The 21486-nt window shown below is 38.9% G+C and overlaps 1 protein-coding gene across 4 annotated transcripts in view; it reads right to left on the reverse strand.

The window, feature by feature from the left end:
• The window catches only part of SPAST (spastin), a 38749-nt gene extending 18440 nt beyond the window's left edge, over nucleotides 1–20309 (reverse strand). The window contains exons 1-7 of one of the 4 annotated variants that reach the window (XM_053973386.1): nucleotides 19805–20309; nucleotides 15755–15838; nucleotides 14424–14507; nucleotides 8816–8911; nucleotides 2721–2905; nucleotides 1596–1729; nucleotides 1208–1301 (exon numbers count right to left, since the gene is read on the reverse strand). In XM_053973386.1, coding sequence (XP_053829361.1) covers nucleotides 1208–1301; nucleotides 1596–1729; nucleotides 2721–2905; nucleotides 8816–8911; nucleotides 14424–14507; nucleotides 15755–15838; nucleotides 19805–20210 — 1083 coding nt within the window. In that variant the 5' untranslated portion in view covers nucleotides 20211–20309. Of the gene's footprint in view, nucleotides 1–1207; nucleotides 1302–1595; nucleotides 1730–2720; nucleotides 2906–8815; nucleotides 8912–14423; nucleotides 14508–15754; nucleotides 15842–19804 lie in introns of all 4 variants that reach the window. The other 3 variants (XM_053973385.1, XM_053973388.1, XM_053973387.1) reach the window with 3 other exon arrangements.
• Nucleotides 20310–21486: the final 1177 nt, after the last annotated feature.

The following is a 21486-nucleotide window of genomic DNA, read 5'->3' on the forward strand; positions in this document are numbered from 1 at the left end:
CCTCACAGTGAATAACTTATTCTTAATATCAAAATCTAAACCTATTCTCAGTCTGAAGCTATTTTCCCTTGTTCTGTTACTACCTGCCCTTGTAAACAGTTCCCCACCAGTTTTCTTTTACGTCTCCTTCAGGCACTGAAGTAATGTAATAAGGTCAGCCTGGAGCCCTCTCTTCTCCAAGCTTAACAACCCCAAATCTCAGCCTTTCCTTACAGGAGAAGTGCTCCAGCCCTCTGATCATCTAGCTGTTTCTCCTCTGAACTTGCTCCAACAGGTCCATGCCCTTCCTGTGCTGGGGACCCCAGAACCGGACACAGCACTCCAGCTGGAATCTCATGAGAGCACTGCAGGAAATCATTGCATGCAATTTCTTGAAAAGTACTGCAACTTTTAGGAAGTTCATCTTAAGAAAATGACCAATTTAATTTTTTCTTAAAAGTAGCTGAGAAAATTCCAGTAGTATGCAGACTAGGCCTGAATTTAGGCAGTCACAGTAGTTGAGGTACCATCTATGATAAATAAAAGCTTAAATTATCAACTTCCATACAGCCAAGTACTGCCCTCAAGTGTTACACGTCTCAGTGTATTTGACTGTTCACTACACTTCTTTGCATCCTTTCCATCTGTGAATAAACTATTCGGTGTTTGACCAACACCCTGACAGAGAGGATGTTGGTCAAAAACAATAACATTTTTCCAAACAGGTAGTGTCATGACCTAATTTACCTACACAAATCTCTCCCATTTCACCCTTCCAGTTGTGGGCTTTGTCCCTTACATGGCCATATAAGGTTGGACACACAGCTATAGCTATCTGGAACAGTCAGCCTGACAAACAGTGAGAAATTTTGTTTGTTTGCTTTTGCTGTTTGTTTTATGGGGTTGTGGGGGTATTATGGTTCTGTTTTTGTTTGGTTTTTTTTTAGGGCTTTGTGGTTTGCTGATTTGATTTGGGCTTGAGTTTTTGGGGAGTTTCTTTTTTTTTCTTGCTCCACTCACTTTCTGCAACACTGATTAACCAGAAGACAAGGAATTTCATGGAACTATTTTAACACATAAATCCTTTTCCAAGATGGCTAGGACCCCACAGCTACTCGTAGCAATCATTATCAGTAAAAACAGGATTCAAGAATCATCATTTCATGTATGAAGCACAGTACATTTCTTTAATCCTGTCACAGATTGATAACAATACCCAGTTGCTTACCTCAGGTCTAAGAGAAGGAAGGATAACAATTTCTTGCAAAGCTTGTTTAGCCAGTTCCTGCCCTGCAATATCATCAAATTTGACAGCTGGCCCACTAACAAAGAAATGGAATACTAATTAGTCTAACAATGAGATACTCTTTCTCAGCTGCAGATGACTAATTTAATGCATTTCACTATTTATACAGAATCCTTTTGAGAAAATCTACAACTTATATTGTTAAGTATTTTAAAACATTCTTTTGCCAAAACAACAATAAATAAAAACCCAACCAAAAATCCTCAAAAAACCCCAACAAAGTACTAATTTCATTCCAAGAGTGGACTAAGATGGTACTGAATGCAAAACTGATTTACTGGATTAAAAGCCTACTTTTCTTCATACTTACCTATCAACAACTTCATTTAGGATAAGATTAGCAAGATTGCTGTCCACATTTCTAAATATCTTTGTGTCTTTCTTTTTTCGAGGAGCAGTGGTAGGAGTAGAAGGCTTATTTGTTCTACTGTTTTTAGGAGCAGCCTGGAGAGGGGGGAAGAGAAAAAAAAAAAAAACAAAAACCCCAGATTAATACTTTGAAGCACAGTGTTAAACAAAGTAAGATCTACATTTCATTTGCTCCAGTAAAACAGCACGTTAACAAATACCCAATATTCTACTGCTGCATTTTGCTACAAATCATACTATCATTAGTCAGCCACAAGTAGGATACCTTAGGCTCCAGTGGTGAAGGGTCTTTGGTTTGAGCTTTTTTTTTTGTTTGATAATTCATTTATTTAAATACAGTATTTTCCCCCAGCATACTCTGGAAATAAGCATCACAAACCATCTCAGGTTCTCAATACCTATAAGCAGGAACTCCTACTGCTGTAATACTTTTTAACAGGCCACTTAAAAGTCTTCATATTATATTACAGCAGCAATAATGTTTTAACAGAACAGTTATGTTCAGTCCATTCTGCTCTTTATTCTACTTTACTGGGTAATAAGGATGAAAGGGAAAAAGATGGGTCAACAGAAATGCCGTAATTTTCTGTATTCTTACTACAGGACTTACTTCTGTGTTTTAGTCCCAGCCTAACTATAATTTGCTTTTCAATGTGGTTGCAAAACAACCTCTGCATGCATGCATGCATGCTTTGAAAGAGAAGAACATCTAGGAGCTCTGGAATAAGAGGTTTTTCCTTCCATTTTTTACATACTATAAGTAACACTTATTTTTCTTCTAGGTAACTTTCACTCAACTTCCCATGCAGTTTTAAAAAGAAGTAGTATTTATTACAGTGATTATACTTAAAATCCTTTTGCCCATGCACCCACCTGATGTCCTCCAATTTCTAAAATCCACTCTGCAGCATACCTCAAGAGGTCTGGCTAAAAATTTGGAGTTTCAGTTTTTTCAAAAAACTTTCTGCTGCTACAATACTGCAATTAAGGCATTAAATCCAGAGCTTCTTCTGGAATTTACACTTGATTATTCAAGTGTATAGTTCCACATTTATCCTCACTATACCTTGTGAGCTGAAGGTGTAGGATTAGGCGCTGGTCTAGACACAGATGATGATACCCCACTGTAGCTGGGCGTTCTGTGGTGACCTGAAAGGCCTGTGGATCCAGTTTTTGCAACAGTCTTTGAACGAGGAAGGGAATTACTCGTGTGTGTTAAGGGGTCCTTCTTTTTTGGAACTGCTCCACTTTCTATAAAGAAAACCAGTGTCATAAGAACATTTGTAGCAGTTGTATTCTTACCATCAACTGCAAGTAGAAGACAGAATTGTCGAAACATATAATACTGCATTATAGAAGAACAGCACACATTTCTAAAGACGTCTGGTGTTTTTAAGGGGATATTGACTGCTGCTTTCACCTACAGATAAAATTCTATTTTTTACCTCTCAAAATAAACCCTAGTTAGCCATCTTAGAAAAGCCAGAGATAACTTAGTCCTGTTATCAAGGGAAGAACACCATCTATTCCTTATGATGCAAAGTCTTCTGCTGTCTTCTTTCCCAAGAACTCTTAAAAATAATCATTACAATAACCCCCAAATTTCAAGCCTTTAGATTCTGAATATTGATTCTTTAAGTGATGTTAGCAGGCTAGTTAACTGGATGCCAGTTAACATTATCTAGCACCTTCCACACAGAAGCTTCACCAAGCATTTTAATCTGGAAAAATTACAGTAGTAGTTATACTTGCAAGTGACTGTCAGTTGTTTTTTCTTTCAATTTTCTTTCACTTTAGGAATCTCGAAGTGTAAGTAAATTCTGAATGGATGACTCTGAAGCAGCTTACCTTCCTACATTAAAAATTAAGTTTTAAAATATGTTTAAACATCACCAGACATTCCACTCACACAACTTATTCACCTCCATGATGAAGCAGAAAGTCTCAAATTAGGTGACAGATAAACTTGAAATATTGGCCACAGACCATCAAACTACAAAAAGCCATTTTGGTCCAGAGTAAACAAAATAGCACTTGATGTCTATGTTCTCCATATGGGATATACAGTAAAATAAAGTTCCTTGGCACAGAAATGACAAGTGTAAAACATCAAATCAGATTAAGAGGTAAGAAGGTGATAGAGCAAGCAGGCAGGTTGCTCAGGCTGGTTAAGGATTAGAGCATAGCTTTAGATTAGGCTATTTTTTGTGGTGAGAATACACTACTGGAAACTGTCTAGTACAGTACTGTTGTCTGCGATGAAAATGATAAATACTGTCTTATTTTACAGCCTTTTAAAAGGATTAAGAAGTCTTTTGATTAGGTAAGAGAAATAGGGCATCAGAGGTAAGGAAGCCCAAAACAGATTTCAGCTACACATGTCTTCACTAGGATTGTAGAAACTTGCAACTCAATTTGACCTGCTAGTCTTAAGGAACAGGCCAAAGAACTCTGATTTTTAAGGAAGTTAGTGACTATGATGAATTTTTAACTTATAACACTGCAGTTCAATGAAAAATCCTTCAAAAAGCCTTTTAATTTTAAACGTTGTGTTTAAAAAACTCAAAGAATACTTCAGTCAAACAGTATCCTTCAACAGAAGGATCAACTAATTACTACTATGTTCTCAGACTCTTTAAACATACTACCAGGACCTAATCTCTACACAGCCTGCAGGTAGCCTTAACAATTCAGTGAAAAAGTTTCTAAAACCCTTCTTCAGTCACAAATCTACCCCTTTTTAGAGTTACAGAAACTCTGCTGGGGTCACAATAAACAGTGCAGATGCATCAATATGCAAGAAACAAGGCAACTTGACTAATAAAATTAAGTATATTTACCTGTAATATGTTTCTTCTTAAAAACAAATGAACAGACAAAAACAAGAAAAACAAGAAAAACCACCAAAACTGGCTACTGACTAAACCACACACAGCTCCAGAGCTGGATACATTTACTTAGTCATTCCTGCACAGGAATTTCCAAGTCAAAAACTCTTTAAAATTACACATACTTAGTAACTTTCAACTTCAAAATGCAGTATATGAATCTACTAATACATCCAGCTACTCAGCACTTTGACTGGTCCAATTTAATCAAAAGGTGGCACTCAGTTTGGTTGGGTTTTTTTTTTAGTCCACCTCAACCTCATTTGCAGAGCTGGCTTGAAGTCAACATGGGAAGGCTTCAAAAACCTACATTAGTTTTTCTCCATGTCCTCCACCCTAACATGCCTCACTCCCATTACCTCACTCCCAGAACTACTCCCACACATTGAGAACAATACACAGATACTGCAATTTTGAGGGTCATAAGATTGCACAGGTAAGGAATATTTCAGGAAGCTGGAAACAGAAGGGAGGAAAGAAGGGAAAATATTACAAATAGTACAAATTATTATTTACTCTAACTGCACCTCCAGGACTCAAGACCCATAAGTTTGCATGTTTTGTTGTCAGTCCTGATGGGATGCACATAAAGAAGCAGTGATGAACAGCTCCTCAACGTAGTTATTTGCTGAATGTCAATTCTAGAGGGAAGCTTCATTTTATGTACAAATTTTCATTGAAGTAACAAATAAAAATGTTATCAAATCGTTCAGAATTACAGTTTATCTACAGTCTACCTATTTCTAAAGCATGAGGTGTTTCAGTGTACATCACACGTCAGACAGCTCCTACTGATCCATTATGCAAAATCCATATTTTGCCAAATGCAAAACCCCCCCAAACACATTTCTTACCCATTTTTCTTATCTACTCAAAGACTGGAAATACATAGCAAGTGACTTTGATGCCTTCATAATATCTCCAGCAGCCTTTTGCCAAATGTTTCACTGTTCTGTCAAAAACAGTAAGGAAGTACCTAAAACATGTTTTAATCACTAAGAGACACCATGGAATTTTCTCAAGTGTATTTGAAACACTGAACAGTTCAACTGTCTACTTCATACATACTCATAGAATAGTAATAGATGGTTAATCAGTTTGATTTTACTCTCTAATTCTGGACAGAATAATTTACTTTTTAGCTCCAGGCTAACACCACTGGATTACACAGACATAACTGTCTGGTCCTGAAAGCATCCCTGCAATTTTAATCTGCCATCCAAATACACACACAACACAAATTACAAACAAGCAAGTAGCAAAATTTTGTCTGAGGTTTCCTATTGGCTAAACCGTGGTAAAATGCAGACACAGGTGCCCAATTTCGGACTCCCTTACAGACAGAAATGTTTAAAGTTATTATATAGTATAGATATTTATTATATTAAACTGGTTTTAAAGATAAAGTACAAACATGTTTGAACAAATTTAAGAGAAGCTTGATTATATTAAATACCTGGAAATGCAAAAACAATCTTAAAATTATGCAGTTGTAGTTAATTTATTTAATATAACAACAACCTTTATATTTCTAAAAAGTAAACCCATTCTATTTTCTTTTCTGCACTTAAACCAGATTTAAGCACATGTCAGTAAAGAAGCTTCTACTAATCTCTAACTTCTAAAGCATCCAAAAGAAAGTTTAAATTCAAATTAACAGCAGCAATTCCAGTACTGCAGAACAATTTCCAGCCTTCAGTTGTGACATCTTAAAAATCATCAGGGAATATTCCTCAGAAATTCCCTACATACGCCTATTGAGAAGTAAGATAAAGGGACTAAAACAAGTTATTGTACATGGTCTGTGGACACCAAGTTGGAAGAAAAATCCACCAGTCTAAAATTATCTGTAACTTTATGTATGTAATTTCATTAAAAAAAAAAAAAAAAAAAACAAAACAAAACAAAAAAACTTTAAGCTGCTGCTTTAAACTTGCAGCAATTGCAGGACCGACCATTATTCAGGATCAGCATTTACAACAGCCCCCAAAATGGTAATTCTTCAAAAATTCAATTCAGATTTTTCAAATAGGTAGATGCAAGCAATAAAAGCTACTTAATAGAAAGCTCCAGCAACTAAGAAGGACATGCTGCATGTTTTCAATGGTAGCACAACTATACAAGCCAGGAATTACAGCTGCTTTCCTTTCTGAACTGGCAGATCCACATCAGTCAAAGATCTGCTTTTGTTAAATTACGCTGTTAAAAACAATCTTATTGCTACTTGTTCTACTCCAGGAACTCCTCTGAAAACTTCAGTATAAAAAACAGAACTTCTGCAGCATGACAAACATTGCCAGTATATATCTACTATTAAAGAGAGGCCAGCAACTCCATCCATGTGAAAAATGAGATAAAATACTAGCTAGCTGCACAGTATTCATGTTGAGGTAATAGAAATGTAATGTTCTCTCTGGCCATCCATCATGCTGGGATTTACACACAGAATGGTATACACTGGAATTACTGCAATACTCTAAGTACTGTATGACTAGTAAATGAGTTCATAAAACTCAAACTCAGCCTTTAGCAAGACCGGCATAAACTCCTTCCCTAGCTTGTTAAAAAAAAAAGAAAGAAAACAACAATCCACAATGCAAAGGAAAACAAGGATATTTGAGGGAGAAAATATCTAATTTAAGACTGCTATGAGAAGAATGATGAATATTAAATTTATATTATTTCCAAGTAATGGCTGGGATCAAGGCTAGTTGTTATTACTTTTAAGACAAGTTACTGCATAGCCCTCTGCAACTGAAGGGCAGGTGATACTACTGCTACGAGGTCTTGAAAAACCTCAGTATAAATTTGGAAAATAAACTTCCAAGAAAAATCTCTAGCTATTAATATAAGTTTGGAAACCACAAATGCTGAAGGACAGGGACAGGTAGTCATTTGCGTTGGAATCAAGTAAATTGGGCAGAAAGGCTGACACAAATAGTATATTGAGAGAACGAAGAGTTTCAAATCAGTAACATTTTGGAAATGTAAAAAATGTGCAACCTAGCTGTGAGAATAGAATCTTACACAAAATTAGGAAGCAAAAACATCTGTAAAGACTTTGGCCTTTAAAGGCAAATAAAAGAAAGCAATTTAATTTTATACAAAATGATGGGCAAAAAGACACTTTGTTTATGTTAAAACTAAGAATGACCATGTTTCATACTTTGTAAAATTCTGAACTTTTAAAAAGCCCAACCTGATCAGGCAACAGGGCAGTTAATACTTTCCACAGATAGAAAACTAAGCCCATGCCAGAGCCCTGTGTGTACTCTGAAGTACCTCTACCTTCTCAGGTAGAGACAACAGTCCTCTTATCTGAAGCAGCCTATAAACTGATTTTGTAGTTTTCTAAGAAACTCTGTCATCTACTTTGTGATTTTAAATTATTAGAGCTGTCCATATGAAGATACTGTTTTACATGTATAAAGGAAGAACAACAGCATGATGATTAGCAGATGGAAGCATAACCACCTTTTTACTCTGCTTTTAAGAAAAAAAGTGTATTACTATTATGTTCTTACAAAAAACACTCCCTCACCCCACACCCCAGAAAGATGGAAAAAGCAAGCACAAGAGCATAAGCACCAACCATTTAAGAAATCCAGATGCCTGCTAATAGCCTGACTTTCATGGTACTATATCAGTGATCCCACAACTGCAAACATTCAGTACTTTGGGTAACCCTTGCACTTCCACAACTTTACACATTGTTTATGGACAAAAAAAGGTTCATTTCTGCTATATTAATAAGTTTGGTTCAGTCTTCTGGGCAAGGATTAAAACAATGTTCCGTGACAAAATGCAAGAGCTGCTGTCATTCTCCCCTCATTTCAATTGCATATCACTTTCCTGATGTAAAAAACCCCAGAATTTTAAAGTTGCTTAATGCATATTCACAATATCATAAAAGAAGAGCTAATTAATGTAGGCAAACATATATATCAGACACGGACACTTTCTAAAACAGATTTAATGTAATTCCTTGAAGAATATTACATGAGAAATATTTTATAAAACGCTGCCTTATTTAATAATTTGAATTCTAGGACAGTCATTGTAAGAGAAAACTGAATACTACAAAATAAAACAGTGTTGTCAAAGCCATGGAAAGGATGGAATGTATTTTATACAAAGCCTTTAAAAACAGAAATATAAATATTTTTATTTTAAAGCTGGTGGGGCCAGAATATAGCATTGCATTATTGTGCCTTGTAACACACCAGGAACTGAGAGACATCCCCTCAATAGGTGCTGGTAAAACCAAACCCACCTGACTGGAGATGTCCATTGCGGCATGCCAGGTTAGTACTGTCATTATAGACCTCCATTTGCGGCTTGGAAATTTGCAAAACTGCCTGCAGCTTCTCTACATAGTAGAACAGAGGGGGAGGGAGGAAAAAGGACAAAATAAACAAACAAAAACCAAAAATGAACCAAGAAAATTTATGTATGTTGAACACAGAAATGTCAAGTTTGGCTTTGTTATAGTTAAAGATAAAAGGAATATTTCTATCTATTCTACACATTCAGCAAACGTGTAAGAAAATTCTCTTAGTATAAGCATGACTGAAAACAGCTTTAAAACTCACCCTCTATGGCTGAGTTAATTACAACAATCTTTCCAGTCTAGTGATTGCAGTTACTTCTCAAAAACAATATTCAGGATTAAGTAAATTAATTTAATAAATATTTATGTTGATAACACATTTCTGAAAGTGCTACTAAAGGTGTTATTTTTGGCCAGGTGCAAGGAGTCCTCACTTCCCTGCATAATAAATGTTCCACTTAAGTAGTAACAGCCAGTCAACATTTTACAGAAACTTTCAAACTTCAAGCAGAACACCATATACACATTACAATGATGTCTTCTGACATCTCTATTTAGATATTTAATTGCTTTGAAATTAGGTCAATAAAGTTATCATGCAAATTGTGTTCTTTAGGAAGATTAACTTCAGAAACACCTGAATACAATATTTATAAAGCTAAAGATTAAGGAGAATGAAATTTACTCTAGGAAGTAAGGAAAAACAGCCAAACCATAAGTCAAAGAGGTGTACGGCTGCAAACACAAAAGAAAAGTTAAGGACCACTTGTTCCCTGCAGCCCAGCTACCACTCCTGCTTTTCCCACTGCAGTTAAAAACCTCTAGGCCATACTTTTGGGGCCCTTTAGTGCCTCTCCCATCTTTATTTCACACACCCCCCTCTTGTTTTAAAACCCAACCACGGTCTGTAAAGATATAAACTGTTAAACTCTCTCATTCCCTCCTGGTTTTTTTCCTTTCCTTCTTTTCCCTCCCCAACAAGAGATAACACTACCAAGAAGCTGCAAGAAAAGAGAGGCCAAGTAGAAAACCAATGTTCTCAGGTAATACAAAAGCATATATTGCAAAAGCAAATTCTACTGAAAATGTACACAATTAAGATCATAAATAACCTGGCTGGAGGAAAAAGTGCCATTCAGAGCCTGTAGATGGTACAACCAACAAGCATGAGCACTTCCTTCCTCAGGCTTCTTTACCTGATACAGATCTTTGTCTAATCTTTCTGCTTCATTCGTTTCTTCTTCTTCCTGCTCCTCATCATTCACCACCTAGCTTTCCTGAATAGTATCCTTATACCCCAGAGTTAAAGTGATGGCTTAATAACATTTAGGTTGAACAAGATGTGGTTTAGAATGAAAATTTGGTAGTCACAGGCAAATATGAAAAGTTCAAGATTAGTACGTGTACACAAGGTTTACTTAATTTTAAATTTAAAGTTTTGAAGAGTCAGAGTAAAACAAAAAAGATGTCAGTCACACATGAACAGCCTATGAACAGCCACCAGCTCTGCAACTTCCAAGAAGTTACCCTCATAAGCTTTCGTCTCCAGAAGGGTAAAGAAAATCCTTTTAGTAGGACTGACTACAGACAGTGTACTACTTTAGTGGACATAGCACTACCAAAAGAGGCAGCAGAATGGTCTACTCCCTGCCCAGTGCATGCAACCGAAATGGAAAGAACATACAGGAAGCTCAGGAAAAGAAATTAGTATTAATAGACTTTTAAGATATTAGATAATCAGCTGAGTTTGGAGAACACTTCTGAGCTTAATAAAAAAAAACCTTCTAGTGAACGACCATAATAACATCAATTGGCTTGTGCAGGAATTCAGGAAGTGCTACTCTTCAATGCTACAATCTGACACTAGGGTTCTACTACAATTATCAATGCTTAGCTAGTTCCAGAAATTCAGGAACTCCAGGACTCCAACCAAAGAAAAAATGTAATCCAACTGTTGTCCAGTTTCAATTCAGAGCCCTCTCATCACATTATCTATTAACACGTCATTTTAGTATTGCACAAAAAATTTCAAAAGGCAAATAGATCACCTTGCTTTAGAGACAGTATAGCTATAGGTTCCTCTGGAATATCAAAAATAAATTGAGCTTTTAAATATTATTCCAGGGAATTATAGGATCTTCCATTTCAATACTTTCTCCCTATTTTTCCAGACGCTGACAGGAAGTTCACAGATTCTCATTCATTATTTCACCTTCATGATACAACACTGACACAAACCTTCCAAACAAACAGCACTGCAGCCACTGCCTTATTTAGGCAACACTGGAGCTTGAGTTCAAGGAAACTAATTTCTACTAAAAATTGCTACCCTGTAACATAAGCCTGAAGCAAAAAGCACCATCTCCTCCAAGAAAGTAAAATATTCCAAAATGTGTCCATTGAAGGCTGTTATCTACACAGGCAGAATAGAGGAATATTAATACCCTCCAAAGAGGATACTGATGACAGATATTTGAATTATGTGTCACATATACACTTCAATCAAAATACTGAAGCTACACTAAATACACAGGAAGGCACTTGTTGTGACAGAAATCTGTGCCCCTACAGAAAGTCTCTCTGAAATGAGAGCACAGGTAAGTAAAACACATAAACAGAACTGAATAGTGCTGCACTGGCCATTACAGCCATCTGTCTCTGGAACAACAAGCTGCTAAGTTGTGTGTATCTACAGAAAACATATACCCTCCTGCCATTCTAAATACATCAAATTTAATGACTCTACCATGGGTGATCAATTATCCAGGAGAGACCAGGTGTGTGAAGACCATCAAAGCAAGATTTAACCACACAACTAACATACCCTAAACCAATTCAAAAATGGGGGGCCACCACCAAATCAAGTAGAAGAACTTCCATGTCTCCTGACAGCCAGCACAACCCAATATTGTCAATGGACTGTCAAAGCCATCAAGTCCCCTTGAGGTGACCTGAAACACACCAGCAGTCACTTCAGCTTTCAGACTGTGTCACAGGACAGCTTTAAACAGAGTAAGATACATAATTTAGACTCAGGATGAAAACAGGGCTCAAAGTAGAAAACTCATCATCCACAGTGGGTAGCTCCATCCTCTTCCAACACTGTGCATCAGTGGTGTGATGACACTCTGCTAACACATGGGTTTCATCAGACACTCTCACCAGTGGTGTTGAACACCCCCATCAGTGGGGTCATACAACTTAAAGTTACACTGATGTACCAGCACTTAAAACAAAAACCCCAAAACAAAACAAAAATATCAAAAAAAAACCCACAAAAACAAAACCAGAAATAAACCAAAAAAAAACCAAATCAAAACCAAAAAAAGACAAAAACCCAACAACACTGAGCACTTTCAAGGGACAGTTGTAATCAGCATGATTTCATTTTCACTTTCTACGTACTACCAATGTAACCTGCTTGACTGGATGGCATTTGAGTTAGGCAGTCTGCAGTCACATCTCCCTCTAGCAAGCAGGATGAAATATTCAGCATTATTGTCTGGTTTGCTTTATCCTTTCAGCTAATACAATAAAGGACTTGCTTATTCTGACTTAAGAAAGGGAAAAATTCCACAAAGTTAGCAGACAACATTCTTATGAGTTCAATTCACAGGAAAAATCACTTCATTAAACTGTAATAGCTTCAAGAGCCTCATGCTTAGTTCAACTACATTACACCACTCAAAAAGTTCCAAATATCTGTTACTATAAGTAACAGGCTAAAAGTGTGTTTAGAATGGCACATGCAATTCAACTCTAGATTACCTTGGATTTCTACAAAATCCATGTAAAATGACAGAAAAAATAGTAAAAAATATGCTGCCAACACTTCAAAGTTGGTTAGATGGCATAACATATTACTCAAATAGAACTCTAATGATCAAACTTGTAGGGATTTAAAATCATTGAAATATCCCTCCAAAGCACATCTTTTGTCTTCCTAAAGGGCACATGACTTCACTTGCTCCTTTTTATCTAAATTTTGCTTTTAGGTACATTGCATGAAACACTTCAGTAAAAACTAACAAGAACCTAGGCAAAACAAAGTGTTAAACTGAAAATTTAAAAATAAAATAAAACATTACATCAACTAATGTAATAAACACTATTTTATCTGTTTACCTTTCAATCTGCACTCTGAATGAAACAAACAAGTAGTATGTGATCACACATTCTGGTAGTAGAGATGAATATACTTCAACTTCAGGGTTTTTTGTGAATTTTACCCTTTGTTTCTTTTCCAGCAGATCACAGCAAATAAGCAACTCAAAAACACCGCAAGTGCTACTAAAGTAATACTAGCAAGGATGAAGCACTATCCACAAAACACAAACACTGTTACCTCAAGCCATACCTTATCAAAGATTGTTAGCATGTAATCACTTTCACTCCATTGTTCCCTAGTTCATATTACCTCTAGAAGTCAGCCTTTAACCCTAGTAAGCAGAAAATATCTTTTCTCCATATACTAAAACTGTATCAAGAAACACCAATATTAAAGCATAGAAGACAGATGCCTCTTTCACCTCCTGTCCCCTTCAATTTTTTTCAAAAAATATTTAAGACATTAGGAACTCAACGGAAACAAGAGGGGCTCACTTCCTGGGGTTGTCACAACTCCCCTGTCAATCACCAGTTAGGACCACAGAACCATGAAGTGTAAGAGGAGAAAAGAGCTCAAGTTTTCCCATCTGCTCTATATGCTCCTAGAAGAATGAGTTAGTAGAACTCCACACAAGAGAGGGTTAAGATTAAAGCTGAGATATGCAAGTTAAAATCAAGTACATTTGTTAGTGTACTCTCAAAGAGCAATTAAAAAAATATCCCTTGTTTTACTTTTACAGACTGAACTGAAAGCATTTTCAAAGTTTTAAATTTAGAAGATGCACTACACAGAGTCATGAGTCTGTTTTTTGATGGGAGGATCTTTACTCTGTTAAGAGCTTATATACAACATTTAATTTTAATAAAGCTAAAGCTATACAACACTTCTGAAAAACATGACCTCACCTTCTAATTTTAAAATAGAACACTACTAGAAAATAATCAAGAATATTAGAATTTCACAACCTTATGGTCTACATGATGTTAAAATTACTATTATCATCATCATCATTATTATTATTATTATTTAGTAAGGAAAATTGTTAATACAAGTGACAGCAAAACCAACAGAATATGAAGTAGTTACACTTACAGGAAGCACACTTGGCACTCATGATCGGCAATATATCATAAATTTCACTACAGTACTAACAGAAAAACCCTGAACAAACTTCATCAGGAGTTAATCAAGACTTCCTCATTTTATATTTCAAGTGTGCTATGATATAAAAACTTCTCAGTTACTTTTATACCTGAAAGTGGGTCATGAAATTCCATTTTCATAACTGATCAACAACACTTACTCTCAACTAAAAATTAAAGAGACCCTACAAAGATAATGACTCCTTCACTTTAAAAATCAAAGTAGTATTTTAGAAGAAACATTAAATGAAATTGTGCAAATAATTACAAACTTTCCAAAGTCATTAATTGTAACTGGTACCTAAAAGCTGCAACCGATCCTTGGCCATTGCCAAATTTGTCATCATTTTAGATTGGAGACGTCGAGCCCGTTCACACTGATCACCTTACAAAGAAAAATCCATGTTAAAACACAATTTGATAAATTAACTTAAAGTGCTAAAATACTGATACCCAGCCTTCCCTCCTCCTCCCACCCGTTATCTATCCCCTCCACTATGGAACTTCATTACAAAACTAATGAAAAAACCTCTAAAGCTTCCTATTTAATCAAGAATTTAAAGTTTGTTGACACTCTCTGCTTTACAACAGTGCTTATGGAGTGATGGGAACCCATATACTGCTTTGCATATTGTCTAACATTTCATGCTGACCTAATATGTCCCTTGTCTCTGCATTTCTCTGAACAGCAACCAAGAAAGATTTTTAAAAAGCTTGAAAAGTGACTGAGAGGCAAGTACAATTTGAAAGAATTCATTTTGGCAAAATTAACAGATTTAAATTCAGTTGACTGTGTCCCTTTACATTTCAAAATGAACAGAATTAGACATTAACACCACTTTCTAAGAAACACTGTCTGTTCAAGTCAAGTTTTTTTTTAACTGTGCAATTTATACAGGTTATATCAAATGCCACTTGTACTGCCCCCTAAGTAAGATCACCACATACTTCTAAACACAGGTGAGGGAATAAACACAAGTCTGCAAAAACACTTACAGGTTTAGGTTTCGAGCAGGTGAATTGGGTTGTTATTATTATAACATTATTTTGAGGACAGAAATTTTCAGCAAGTCCTTCACTACACCTGTATTTCTATGGTACATACCTGCTTCTACACTAAAGGTTAAAATGTTTCCACATAGAGAGATGGCTTTCTTCTTTTGTTGGAAATGTTCAGTTATTTTGGCCTAAGTTATTCAGAAATACAATGTCAGGTCATTCCAAACTGGGGGGTTTCTTTTTAGATTATACTGAGGAGAATATAAAATTCTGCATAAGTGAGAACATGAACTGTCAACTTCAGCAAATCAAATCAAAATTCAGTATTTTGGCACTCCCATTATATAAGAAATCACGTGTTTTATTTAACAGTGTTCACGAACTCCTTATGAGTTTGCAGAGTCTGAAAATATTTGGAGCAAGATTTGCATGTGATATAGACCAGAATATTAAGGCAGAACAGAGAAAAGGACCAGTGTTCACCTACAGCTAAAACAGGAATAAGAAAGATCCTTACGAAATCATTAATAGAGCAGCCTGCTCCTAGCTCCTACCATATTTAGCAATATTGATTTCTCACTTCAAAGAAGCCATAAACTCAAATCAGTTCCACAAAACTCAAAACTGGCTTACCTTGACCAATTACTAAGACAGCTATTCCTTTTTCCAGTTCTTCAATTCCTTTCTTATACCATTCAACAGCTTGTTCCTTTTGTCCTGCTTAAAAAGGAAGTGAGCCCATTATTTTCTTGTACGAATTAAAGCTTAGGAATGGTTCTACATAATGCTGCATAAAACAAGAGAGAGGAAGACATATTTTAACAAAATCCTGTGATTTAAAGGAAGTCTTAAAGGGACACTGTCAACTTTATATCTATTTAAATATCAAATAAGCTTTTCTATTAAAAACAAGTACTACACCAGCCTCAAATCACTTTTGCCTGTTTCAAGAATAACTCTTCATCTGCCTTAAAGAAATTAACCCCCCTCCCCCGCCCCCCCCCCCCCCAAAAAATAAAAGCTCACCTACACATATTCACTCCCAACAGAAACGGTGAAATTAACAGCTTTTACTTCTGGAACCCAACATAAACAGTGAAATTAACAGTTTTTACTTCTGAAACATCAACTACAGATGTGCCTCTTAATCTTCCAGTGACAGCCAATAATAACAGCCAAAATAACACTAGAAGCACAGAAATTCAAGAAGAAAAGCAACAAGTCTAGGACACTACAGGAGAGAGATGAGAGACACTTCCCCTCTGGTTGCCTTTTGTACAGTGCAGCTCATTTGTCATGAGGGCATTTCTTTGTTAATGCTGCTATGAAACTGCTGTATTACAGGTGTGTGCCAACTTCCATGTGAAGCAGAACACAGAGTTAGAGCACACCGCTGTACCAACCATGTCCTGGATATTGCATACAGCAAACACAACCATGAGCATGCCTGTGCCTGACCTAAGCTATGTGACACCATGACTGCAAGTCAACCACTGAGGACCTATTAATATCTACTTCATATTGCTCCCTTTCTATAAATACTCTGCATTAAAAGTGAATATGCCTGCATATGGAAAAATACTCTTGCAACATAATTATATCACACTAAGCATGCATTTCCACAGAGGAATATAACAGATTAGGTATTAGAACTTAAAACCTGATCAGCATAAACAAGCTACTAGTGGTAGAAAAAATTAAAAATGTCTATAATGAAACTGCAGATACCATTACTCTACTTTCAGATGACAGTGTTTCACAAAACTATTCCTAAGTGCTAGTTACCAGTGGCTTGTACACTCAAATCTTTTGATAACTTCAGTCCCAAACCTATTTTCTAGCGAATTTCAGTGTTAGCAAAAATATTTCAATACATTTCTAGAATCGTCTTCATGGTTTTCTCTTGCTCCTCTTTAGATTAAAAAAAAAAAATCTCTTAATAATAACATTTGGCAAGTTCCCCAGTGCAGGTAATTTCATGCTTTGCTCATCTTAGCACCACAAACCACAGACTACCTGCCTATAGTCATGAACACCACACACCTTGGGAGTTACTTCATTACTGCCCTTTCTTCACCAGCCTCATATATCCTGACTGTTAAGGGCAAAGCTAGATAAATTAAATCACCTGAGGTGAGTGACTTCAATCCTCTCTTTAGACTTTTCTTTAAGCTTCTTCTCTCCACCACCCACAGAAACAGTTTCAACTGCAGCATAAATCGTAAATCTAATACTGATTAAAGCTAAATAAAATCCTGATTTGAGATGATTCCAGCCACCTCTGCTAACAAAGCCTGAATGGCTTTGTTATTTTTAGGGGCAGCTGCAAACAGTACAAGGTCATCATTAAAATTTCACTTCCAGCTTTTAACTGGAGGAAGTTTTCACAGCACAATACCACACCAAGCTGTTTGCAAAGGTTGTGCTTCACTGCCACACAGAATGGTTGACGAGTTCTCAATGATTATGACATTAAAAATAAAATAAATGTCACATTCCTTGGAAGCTGCTGATTTGCTATATTGGCTCTGGCAGAACAGAGTTCATTTTCCTTAAACAGCCCCAATGGCACTGTGTTTTGGATTTGTGACTAAAACAGCTGATAACACAGAAATGTATTGGATGCTGCTGAACAGCACAACCTCAAGGTTTTCTTTTTCCCATCTAGATCCCCAGTGAGTAGGCTGAGGGTGCACAGGAAGTTGGGAGAGAACACTAGCAGGATGACTGACCCAAACTGGCCAACAGAATATTCTGCATCATACAATATAATGGCCATCAGTAAAAACCTGGGTAGATGAATAACTGAATGAGGGCTGTCTTCCAAGGCAATCATCACTTGGAAAGATTTCTCACCTTTTTTTTTTTTTTTACTCTTCACTTTTGCTTCTCCTGTGCTTTCCCCTGTCCTACTGAGAAGAGTAAACAAGCAGCTCTGTGGATGCTTAACTGCTTGCAGGGGTCAAGACACTATATGTGCCTTCTTAGGAAAAAATATTAAGCTTAATTGTGAAAATGCCAAAACAAGAATAACTGCTCCACAATTCAGAAGCATAAAAAATTACCAGAAGTGCTATCAAAATTACTGAAGTATAGCTCCCACAACAGCAGAAGTGCCACATAACTAATAGGCTATTTATTAGACAATTCAGAAATTCCAACCATTCACATACTATGTCTTACATATGGTTTCCTCTTTGAAGACATAAAAAGCTTGTTTACAGATCAAAAAATTTCAAAGACAAGTATTCTGGTAAAATCAGATAAGCAAATAACAAATCTATGTATTAAAGGGAGTTCTTTCTCAGTGGGAGTTGCAGGGCTGTAACAGTTGTGCAACTGCTCATATTAGCAGCAAGGATCATCTTACTAAATGCATGGCCTGTACAGTTAATTCATGCATGATCACCCCAAAGATACCTACAGAACAAGTCCATTATTAAAATTCGTATTTAAGGGCTTACCCACCAAACCACCAACAGTTAAAGGTCACAGCAGCGGAACAGGTGCCTGATAAGGTAAGACTTTGCTACTCCTCACAGAGCAATCATCAACACCACTGAAGCTTTCAGCTACCTCACCTTCTTTCATGCTTTGCTCCAATGACCCTCAGTGCTCTCTTGCTGTACGTCTGTGCTGAACTAACACTGCTGCACGGTTTTTTTTCTCTCCCAGAGCACACACCACTGCCACTCCCAAGCTGTCAAGGCAAAGGAGGACACATCCCATGCTTTTATGGTGCTCTCAGCGTGCAGCTTCTATTGAAGGCCTACTCCTGTATTTTTAACCTCCTTCTCTAGGACAGCAGTTTCATTAAAACTCAACTGAAAGTTTAGAATAAAGCATTCTGACTTTTCCAGAGAATTTTAAACACCAGCACTGCATGCCCCCAAGGCCTACCTTTTGCATGCTGACAGAATCATGCTGCTGCATTTAAAATAAGTTATTAAATTTAATTCAGTATCAAGTGTTTTGTTTGATTGGGGTTTTTTTAATGCTTTACAAAAAAAAAAAAAATCCTCACTCCTCTGTTTTATTTCATTGGACCCTAATCGTTCTCCTTAAGGTCTTCTCATCACATAGCAGTAGGTTTTTAGGTTTTTTAAGAGTATGCATGGCAAATTTAAGAAAAACATGTTTTAAGAAACTGCCAAAATACTTAAAGTAAGTATTTATTTCCTTAAAAGTCACACCACTCCAAATGGACATGCTGAAGGCCAAGTAACCTGCAGTCTCGCTTGAGCACTCACACCATTTGTCAGGCAGTGCATTACAGGAGCATCCTTATTATTGTCCTTGGTGCTTTTGTTGTCCGGCTGGCTTGGTGGAGGCTAGTTAAGAGTCACACACCCGCTCGCAATTTTTAACCGCCTCACCCAGACCCCCGCGGCAAAAATTAAGTTTTTGGGGAGATATACAAGCACTTGTATTGCAAGGGGAACGAGCCCGAGCCGCAGCTTTGTGATCCCACCCGTACCTGCGGGCTGCGGCAGGGACGGACCCGGCCGGGGACCAAAGCACCGCCACCGCATGCGGGCACGGCACGGCTCAACCCCCGCACACACCGTCCGCAGCCCCCCGCTTTTCTCTCGAGAGCGGGTTTTGTGTGCTCTTAGCTGAAAGCGGTTCCACGGCACAGGGCCTTCCCGGCCTCCCCCCGCACCCCGGGCGCTCCCTGCCTACCTGTCTCGTCCTCGTCGATGCGCAGAGCCATGGAGATGCACTCGAAGGCCCGCTTGTGGCACGCCCGCACCGTCTCGGGCGCCCCGCCGGGCTCGGGCGCGTCGCCGGCCCCGGCCCTGCTGCCCTTGGCGGCCATGAGGGCGCCGCGGGAGAGGCGCTCGCAGAGCCAGGCGAAGAGCAGCCCGAGCTGGAAGGCGACGAAGCGGAGCAGGGCGAAGGCGGCGAAGAGCGGGTACGAGAAGTAGTACAGGTTCCGCTTGTGCGGGGACGCCGCCGCCGCCGCCCCCGCCGGCGGCACCGGGGGCGCCGGCCCGGGCGGCGAGGAGGGAGAGACGCCGGCGGTCGGAGGCGCGGAACTGGAGCCGGCTGAGCCCTTCTTCTTCCCTCGGCCGCCCGGAGAATTCATTCACCGCCGTCGCCATAACCCGCTGCCAGGGACTGACAACAACCGGCCATGGCGATGGCGGCGGCGGCGACGCCCCTTTCGGCCGGCCCAGGGGGAGGGACGGGGGGCGGGACGCGGGCGGCCCCGGCCGGGGGCGGGGAGAGGTGGCACCGCCCCTGCCACCGCGGGAGGCGAGGGCATGGCGCCTACAGCGCCCGGCCCGCCCCGCTCCCACGGCCCGAGGGGCGGGCGCTCGGAGGCGCTCAGCGCTGGGCCTGGGAAGCAGAGAAGCACAGAATCAATGCAGTCGGAAAAGATCTGTGAGATCGTCGAGTCTAGCCTTTGACCGATGTAAAACTGGACCACAGCACTAAGTACCGCGTCCGGACGGGTCTTGAACGTGATTAGGGACGGTGACTGCACCTCCTCGGGTTATTCCCTTGTTAAACAACCCTTTCTGTGAAGAAATTCCTCTTAGTGTCCAACCTGGACCACCGCTGGCACAGCCTGAGGAAATGTCCCCTTGTCCTTTCGCTGGTTGCCCGGGAGAAGAGGCCGCCTGCCACCTGGCTGCAGCCTCCTCTCGGGGAGCTGCAGGGGCGCGACTCGAGAGTGAAAGCACCAGCCCGCTCCAGCCCTGGCCGAGGCCGTTCAGTGTCGGCCCATGAGACGCACCGAGTGGACGGGCGATGAATAATTTAATAGGATTAGTTATTCTGACTGGTTGTGAGCCGCCCCGCAGGCACAATGCGGCGCAGGTTCCTGGCGCCGCTCCCGCCTGGAGTCACTGCTAGCGGCACACAGGCAGAGCCCGGGGAATTCCCTCGCACGGAGAGGCGTGGAACAGCCAGTCCTCGACAGTGTCCCTGCTCCCGCCGCCGTGGAGCTGCCACCGGGAGTGTGCTCCGGTCCTTTGTCTGCTCCACAGCTCTGTAATGGGAATGACAGGTTGTCTGCTCTCATGCAGGGAGTTAATGGAATTCACTATACATTATAGATACATCGCTCTGGAAGGAAAAAAAAAATCTTTACTCCACTCTACTTACAAAAGTGAACACGCAGTTGTCCAAGCCCTTGTCAATTATTTGCCCAGCTATAATATTTATTTGTGTTTCACCAAAGAGATAGATCCTCCACCTCACTACTCCTTTGATTATTTCAAACCTTAAAATGCTTTGGTACCTTTAGTCTAGTCCCTCTCTGCTTCAACCTTCCCACCTTTGTGGGCGCATTGTCTGTTGACTAATCTTTCTCGCCGTTGTTTTGCTTTCTCACACACACTCTGTTCTACAAATAA

The sequence above is a fragment of the Vidua macroura genome, chromosome 3, assembly GCF_024509145.1.
Source record: "Vidua macroura isolate BioBank_ID:100142 chromosome 3, ASM2450914v1, whole genome shotgun sequence".
Classification (NCBI taxonomy): Eukaryota; Metazoa; Chordata; class Aves; order Passeriformes; family Viduidae; genus Vidua; species Vidua macroura.